At 51.0% G+C, this 8,412-nt stretch overlaps 1 protein-coding gene across 1 annotated transcript in view; it reads right to left on the minus strand.

The window, feature by feature from the left end:
* Positions 1–2,432: 2,432 nt before the first annotated feature.
* Positions 2,433–8,412, minus strand: part of ATF7 (activating transcription factor 7) — a 20,872-nt gene continuing 14,892 nt past the window's right edge. The window contains exons 10-12 of the mRNA XM_009582868.1: positions 6,939–7,136; positions 5,521–5,629; positions 2,433–2,650 (exon numbers count right to left, since the gene is read on the minus strand). Of these exons, the coding sequence (XP_009581163.1) occupies positions 2,433–2,650; positions 5,521–5,629; positions 6,939–7,136 (525 nt within the window). The remainder of the gene's footprint in view (positions 2,651–5,520; positions 5,630–6,938; positions 7,137–8,412) is intronic.

The following is an 8,412-nucleotide window of genomic DNA, read 5'->3' on the forward strand; positions in this document are numbered from 1 at the left end:
ATGTTTACAACACTTTTTTGTCATCCCTGCTATTCCCAGATGAAGAAAGAAAGAGAAGACGCTTGTTTCAAAGCCCCCTGAAGCAAACCGAGCAGATTTGAAGACCAGAGCAAATCCCTTTGCTGCAAGACGGGTCATTTTTACCCCTTTTTGGACCCCGCGAAGGAGCGCAGGGTTTTCTGCCGTTCCCTGTCGCAGCTCTACAGCCTGCAGCAGCTCCAAGAAAGGAAGCAGAGCCGGGCTGGATCTTCTACCTCCTGCAAACCTTCTGCCTTAGATCCTGGCCCCCCAAAAAGGTCCTGATCCCCCGCTGTGCCTCACCTGGCTGAACCCCTTTTTTGTCCAGGCTGCTCAGCTTTAAGACATGCCGAACCCCCCCGTGTCCTCTTTCACAGCTCGCTCTCGCTGCAGAAACACACACCGCGTCGGGCTAGTAAGAGCCGAAACGTCTGTCTACACACAGACCCTGCAGAAACAGCTTCGCAGAAACAAAAGGTGGGTCTGGGGGGGCTACGCAGGATCTGAACCAGAAGTGCAAACTGCCGAGGCCAGAAGTGACCCCGATTACGCACAAGACGACTCTCCAGATGAGCAAGAGAAACCAGGAGAGCACGAGAGCGGCACCGCGTCGAGACAAACCAAACCCAGGAAACGCCGCGGTCGATACTGCCGAGAAGTCGAGGAAAACCTGAAAAAGAGGGGCAGAAGACAAATCCCATCGATAGAAAAACCAAACCGCTGAACTTCCCCGTCCGTAACGGGAGCCGGTTCCTTGCTCAGACTTTGCTTTGGGTTTTGCTGTCCCTGGAAACCTTCCAAGTCTGGATAAGCCAAACAAAATCACTTGGACAAACAAACTTGGCTCAAAAGTGGCGAGTGCAACCTGAGGTGGGCGAGAGCTCAGGTGAGGAGGGAGGAGAGGAAGACCAAGGGCCAATGCAGCTCCACGGATTTTGACGCGGTACCTTCTAAGAGCCCGAACGCACACAACACCCCATTTCCAAACGATCAACTCCGATCGCTTGCCCGGGGCCAGCGGCAACCTCGGGAAGCACACACAGACACACACGCATGCTACGCCCGCCCGGCAAGAAAGCGGACCCGATTCCAAGCATCTTTCAACACCGAGGCTGGGTTTTTAACCTGCCCTATGAAAGTGGAAGCTCTGTGAATCCTTCGTTTGCTCTGGTTGGGAAGCAACGGATGCTCCATCACCGAGAGCGGAAGATAATCATGAAGAAGAGGTAAAGGACCGGGCAAATAGAAACACTACTTGGTGCTCCTTCCCCTTGGAACAGGCAACTAATTCATGATTTAAGGCCACCATTATTAAGGTCATTGAGGTTATGTGTAAAGGAGATGATCCTTGGAAATGGAGGGATTTGTTTGCTAAGGTGTACAGTGGAGTTGGGAGCAGATGATGAATTCTGGGACTCAGGTTATTATCGCCTGCTGGGGCGGCTCATCCTTTCATGTACCTCCCAGAGCGCCTTTGCACCGGTCCCAGCCGACGCAGATCAGCACCAATTTACCGTAAGGAAGACTGAGAGCAGCCCCTCCGCTGCTAGAACAGACGGTACCTTTTCTCCAGCAACCACAGCGTCCCGTTACGAGAGCAGCACGTGAACGTCTGCAGCTCCCGGTGTGACACAAGTGACCAGGAACACGTGTGTGTCCCCCCCCAGCCCCACTTCCCCCTCTCCCAACTGTTGGGCACAAACCAATTTACAGCGATTACACTCCCATCGTGTCCAAAATCTGTCGCTGGCATCTTGGGAGTTAACCTCGATCCCTTTAACCTCAGAGCTCAAGGCGGCTTCTTGTGCGAAGGTGCAACATTTCAGGTAGCTAGAGCAGAGGGGGAGCAGATGCCTGGAAGCAGCATGCTGTTAAAAATAAAATACATTGACAGCACGACTAAATGTCACAGCCTCCCAAGAGCTATGTTTTCCTTTGCTGAGAGTGGAGGAGGAGGGAAGGGGGGGGGGACTTGGAAGAGTGAAAGCGCCAAGGGGATCCACCAAGCATGGAGGTTTAGTGTTAATGTAACTGATACCTGAAAGTGAACCTTTCAAGGTGCTTTTCAAAGTGAGGCTCTGCGTGTTCGGATGACTCTGCGAGTTGACGGATCGTCAACTGAAGGATCGAGAAAAGCGCTCAATCCGCGGCCGTCCTGCGGGGACGGGCGACGGCAGGGCAGCGGTTGGGGGCCAGGATCTGTACAGGCTATGCAGTGTAAGAAGCGCCATAGCTGCCCTTAACTCACTTGAAAAAAAAAAAAAAAAAAAAAAAATCACAAAATTTAATTGACTTTTACTTTTTTAAAAACTTGGCAACCTTCACCCTAAAACATAAAGAACGACTTAGTTATGGTCAGTCTCTCCGGCTGCGAGTTCGCGGTTAGCTCCGTGTCACACGCACAGGCTGTGACATCATCTGCCAGCAGACTGCGACTGTGGAGCCATGATGACGTGTGACGGTATCGGCATGCTCAGTTCTGTCCTTTGGCTCGCCATCTGAGTGAGCACCGAAGTGGCAACCGCTTCTGCCGCCGAGCGGACGCTGAGCCCGTTGGGGGAGGCCGTCACGGAGCTGTGCTGGATGACGGGAGCAGGCGAGCCGGTGGGCTCAGAGCTCTCCTTTGGGCTTTCTGCTTGACCAGAGAAGGAGAAGGGGATGGAAAAAAGAAGAAAACAAGGTTAGCGAGAGGCTGTGCGTGTTGCTACCGGTGTTAGCAGTGGGACGGGAGACAGCTTCTGCCTCGGAGGGTGTGCAGAAATTAGTCAGGTATTTACTTAACACTCACCTTTCCAGCCAAAGCAGCCTGGAGCGAGCTCTCCTTTGGGCTTTCTGCTTGACCAGAGAAGGAGAAGGGGATGGAAAAAAGAAGAAAACAAGGTTAGCGAGAGGCTGTGCGTGTTGCTACCGGTGTTAGCAGTGGGACGGGAGACAGCTTCTGCCTCGGAGGGTGTGCAGAAATTAGTCAGGTATTTACTTAACACTCACCTTTCCAGCCAAAGCAGCCTGGAGCGGAGAGGCTCATCCCTACAGGAATCACCGCTCCCCCCACCAAGCTGGGCCCCCCCTCAAGCAGCTGTTTGGCAAAAGCAAGTGAGGACTGGAAATAAAGCTGATTAGAGCTGGGACATAACGACCCACTGGGTCCGGCTGGCCCCATCCCTTGGAGAAACACCACCAAATCTTAGAGAATTCACGCCAGGAAGGCATAAAGCGCAGGCTTCGCACCAAGGATGGCAGACCCAGCATAACCTTTATCGTAATAAATCTGTTTCCTCATTATAACAAATGAACTTTCCTACATGTTGTTTCCTGGCGTGGTACTTGGTTCAAGGCCATTTAGCCCAGAGACTGAATAGTTCCTTCAGAGTCCTTACCATCTGTTGGGTGAGCATACAGGAAAGCGTGCAACAGAAATCCTTCTGCAAAGGCAGGGTTTTTTTGCCATTTTTTAATATAAATTACCTGGTTTGCTCTTTATTGTTCTCTAGAACATTAAAATCAATTACAGCCCATTACAAACTGTTTGCTTGCTCGATTTCTTTCGGTAACTTGAAGCAGTATGATTGAAGGGATGGGAGGCAAACAAAGGCAGAGACCTTCCGCGCTCTGTTCTGAGCGACGCAGATCGGTTTCCGAAACTTTGGATTCTCTCCCACAAACAGCCCACTGCGCCCAGGCAGAGCTTCTAACACAGAGGATAATTTGTGACCTATCAAATGCCAAGGCGAGAGCAATCAGACCTCTCTCTTTGGGGGTATACACTCATTATCTACAGATGTCAGGAGGAAATTCCCTCCTGTGCACTTGGCTAGATGAATTACGGGTAAGATGCGGTCACCTTCCTTTAAAAGAGCAAAATAATGGCATGAGCTGGGATACTTCTTCCACGGCAAGAGGGTAAACCCCATGACACCGGGAGGGGGGGGGTGGGAATTACAAAAGAGGTTTACAACCTTCCTGGGCACTGGCAAACATATTTTAGGGCTCAGTTTTCTACCAGGTGCTTGAATATTGTACCCCTTTCCCGAACGGGTTTTACCTTCCCTTGTGAAACCTTGGCTTGGCCTTCGCCAGCATATTGAAAGATGCGGCTAGCACAGCAGATTTGAAAACTGACTTGGCGGTGAGAGGGAAGGTCGAGCAGAGCAATATAATAGTTTGGCATCCCAAAAAGGAGATTTACAAGGTATTACAAATAAAACAACCCAACTGTACATGAGGCAGCTGTAATTCCATCGAGGGAATCTGGCATTTTTGTTTAAGGACCTGCTTAGTCACAAATCTCAATAATAAAAAAGGCAGCCGGGGAGGGGGGGCATGGGGAGGGAGGTGTGAATTTCATTTTTATTATTCAGATGTGTGATGAATTCCTATTATTGGAGTAGACAGACTGTGAGGAATAATAATAGGAACTGTAAACTTTGGAAGTTAACAGGAAAAATCATGTCGCCTCTCTGCATTATACACAGAGCGAACACCTGTCTGCAAGGGCTGGGGGACAGCGAGGATTTTCACGACCACATTACTCAAGCTCTGAGTCACCGTAATGAGTGAAAATAAACTGGCTGTGCCAGGCCCTGTACAGCACGTATCTGTGCCTCACCGCGCAGGCGAGGAGCGTTTCAGAGACCCAGGAGATGGGAAGCGGGAGGCCATCAGGAAGGACAGTGCCTGCTTTCTCGGCTTTTGTTTTCTCCCTTTTCTTATCTCCATCCATCCCTGCCTCTCGTCCCGTTAATCTAGGCAACGCTAGGGGACTCCAGCATCCTCCCAAAGTCTTTGTACAAATACCACAGCGTGGAATTGTTATTGCAGAGATGATATAAGAATCCAGACATAATGTTTAGCTCCCAGGTTGATTATAATGAAATAGGCAGCATTAAAAAAAAATGAAAGAAAGAAAAGAAGATAAAAAAGAGGCCTTCTTAGTTCCAAACCTGAGCCAATTTGATGTGAATTGCAGAGAATGAGATATAGAGCCCCATGATGTCATTTATAGAGTCTGGCCTTTTCTGACTCTGGCTTCGCTTTCAGAGCAGCAATAGTTTTTAACTTCAAAGAGAATTATCAAGTGCTTGGCACGCTGCCTGGGAGCGGGTGGAGAGACGCTGGCCCGCACTCCAGGGAGAAGCGGAGATCTGGATCTCTGTCAAATATTCCACACTACAGAGACGCGGAGGGAGATGCGCTACCTCCTTCCCTCGGCGCTTTCACACCGCGGTTGCCCTCACTGCCTGGTTGCAAGATCTTATAAACGGGGTTAAAGTGCCAATTTGCAGTGCAAATTTGCAGGTCCAGCCCGGGAGATCCTCCTCACTGCGGAGGCCGTATCAGCAGAAGACACAGGACCAAGGTCTGTCCTGTCCTGCCAGGTGCAGTCGCTGGAGGGTGATGGAGCAGAGACTGAGATGAAGACTCTTTTCCTTTACGTCTTACGCAGGTTTCATCTGCTTAGACCTACTTAAAGGGTAGTAAGGACCAGCAAGAGTCATCACTCACCGAGATAGCCCTGTGTTTTCTTCTGTAGTGCAGTGACGGGGCAGTCCTTGTGAGCCAGCAGGAGCTGTTTAAGTTGAGCAACTTCGTTCCTCAGTAGCGTAACTTCATTCTGAGATTGAAAAACAAACACGCACGTATGCATCACTCACGCTCTTGACAGCAGCCTCTAGCAATGGCAGGACGTTAATTTATGTGCCCTGCAAACTTACAATATGTTGTCTAATTTGAGATGCCTCTGGCCCAAGAACACCAAAGTTTCTGGGTTTGGGGAATTTAGTGTGCAAGACATGGACTGCAGCATTTCCCTCCAGCAGCCCCCACCGCTGGCTGGAAAGCCCCTCGCCATGTTAATCATCTGATACTGGACATACATTTGCCTGAGCCCTCCTGCTAATGCCAACCGCTTGAGTCAGACACTCCGGCGTGCTGTTGGCTCCGACGGAAAACTAAATAGAGCGAGAAGCTGAGTGTACAACCAGCTCAGCCCACGCCGGGCCATGGGGAACATCAGAGCTCCTCCAAGCTCTCAGTACCTCTGTGAGCTTCTTCTGTAAACCAGGTCTACTCCCCTGAAAACTTTGTGCAGCATATTATTCCTCTATTGAAACGTTTGGAGAAACAGCTGAAACCCATTCAATTGTATTTCAAAATTGCCCGAGGAAACACTTTCTATAATTATCTTGGGAAGAGAATAAAAATACCATGATCAGTGCTACTGAAAAAATCCCACCGCATGAGTCACTAGCCACCAGCGAAAGAAAAAGCCCAAAACGACACGAGTTCATTCTTTGCAGACCCTTCAATCCTCGGCCAATGCTGAGAGCATTAACAAGGGGGCTAATGGCAATGGAAGCGAAGTCTTTTTAGACGTGTTGCACTTCTGTTAAGTACACAGGGGGTGCTGCCAGAGAGCCAGGGAAACCCAATTCTCCAGGAAAATCGGTATGGCTGCGGGCCGCAGCTGCAGAGCCTCCCTGCTCGCTCCGGCGCCAGGTCCACCATGCAGGGAAGGGAACTGGGACTGCTTCTGCTGACCCCGTGCCAGCAGAGAGCTCTCCCTCACGTAGGAGAGGTTTCCACTCTGCAAATACAGCTGCTTCCTGGGGCCTCTGCGCTCTGCTCCTGAGGCTGGCGTTGCTCCTTGAGCTCCTGCCTTGATGGGCAGAGGCAGAGCCCTTTCGAGGGGGACAGGGAGAGAAACAAGAGCACTGAAACACTCTTCCCCCGTGGCCTGCTCGAGGCAGAGGATCAGGATAGAAAGCAGGGAGTGAAATCTAGGCACAGAGGCAGCAATCCTGCTCCAGAGAGCAGCATCCAAATGCACGTTGTCTCTGCAGCACGGGGAAGATGTTCCCTCCGGAGCGACAGTCCTAACGCTGGCAAAGGGCTGTGCTCAGCCTCCACGGTTACATACTCACGCTCAGCTGGATGTTCTGGGTCGTGAGTTCCTCGGCTTTCTTCTCCAAAGAAGACACCCAGAGCTTGCGTTTCTGACGGCAGCGGGACGCAGCAGCCCGGTTCCGCTCCAGGAACCGCTGCCGACGTTCGTCCGGGTCTTCGTCAACCGTGCGTCTCCGTCGCCCGCCGGTGCTGGGGGTGGGCTGGGCAGGAGAAACCTGGAGATGGGGCACGTGAAAGAGAGATACTGAGAAGAAGCTCTGGTGCAGGCAGGCAGACACACAGCGGCGTAACCAGGGTTTGGCAGAGCAGATGCCAGCTCTTGTGGCTGGGGCAAAAAGGGATTTGTTTTTGCAGAGCAGCCAGAAGTGTACACGCTGGGGGGGTGGACCAAGGGCAGCCCTGGCTGTGATGGGGGAGCTGGGGACAAAGTCCCTTTCCCAGGTGTTTCTGGCAGCCCTTCCTCAGCTGAGTCTGAAGTGCCCTGCAAACTTAAGGTGTGAATCCACATGAACTCTCTGAGATCCTGAACCCAGTGAACGTGTGAATGTCAGGGGAATTAGTTAAATCCCGAGCTCCTACAGTCAGCTAATGGCACGTAGCTGACAGCGGGAGTTTCCTCCCCTCCATGACGAGGAGCTAACGTGGTAAATGACCACGGGCATCGCAGAGAAAACAGCCTTCCTTTTAATTTCACTTAAGAGACTTTAAAAAGCACTTCACGCTGCAATGACTTAGAAGATACCCACACGGCCAGCGACCACGTATCAGCTGACGGAGGGTCACTTCCAGCTGCAGGGTTGGGAGTGCTCGATCCTGCTCTGACGCACGTAACCACACGCGGTCAAAGCGCCGTCTCCATTTGGGTTCAGTAACTCCATCTGGGTTCAGTAACTCACTCGCGGAGCACAAATTACAGTTTTTGAGTGGGTGATTTGCTTTAAAAATTAATTTGGGTTAAATTTTCCCTGAATGCCTTCAGCTAAACAAGCTCTCAGAGGCAACTGGTACAAAAAGATTTTGTAACGCCGCACATTTCCCAGTTTTATTTCGGGAGAACAAAGGAAAAGTCAGCGAGGGCAAACGGTCCTGCAGACACAGCCTTGCCGGCGCTTCTGCGAGGGCTCTGTAATTACACTGCCACAATCGGGGAGTGCAGTTACACTTCGGTACTCGCTGTCAGGCAGCATATGGATATTAAACTTTTGGAAGCCTATCTAACTGACGGAGCAGGTGGCGATCCTGATGGAAGGCTGGCATTTGGTTAGCTGGCAGGAGCCAGTGGAGTTGATTGCCTAAGAGGGGAGCGTTTAACCCCAGTAATTGAGCAGGGAGAAGAGAGCGAAATATTCTTTCGAAACTCCAGACCTTGTCAAGCAAATTAACACGTTGCTGAAGTTTTCTGCCTGGTGGTGTTTGAGAGCATTAGTGCTGAAGCGGTACTGAAAAAACAAGGTTTTTAACCCATTCTGCAAACCAGGAAGCTGCAAGATT

Source organism: Fulmarus glacialis, unplaced genomic scaffold (assembly GCF_000690835.1).
Source record: "Fulmarus glacialis isolate BGI_N327 unplaced genomic scaffold, ASM69083v1 scaffold21388, whole genome shotgun sequence".
Taxonomy (NCBI): Eukaryota; Metazoa; Chordata; class Aves; order Procellariiformes; family Procellariidae; genus Fulmarus; species Fulmarus glacialis.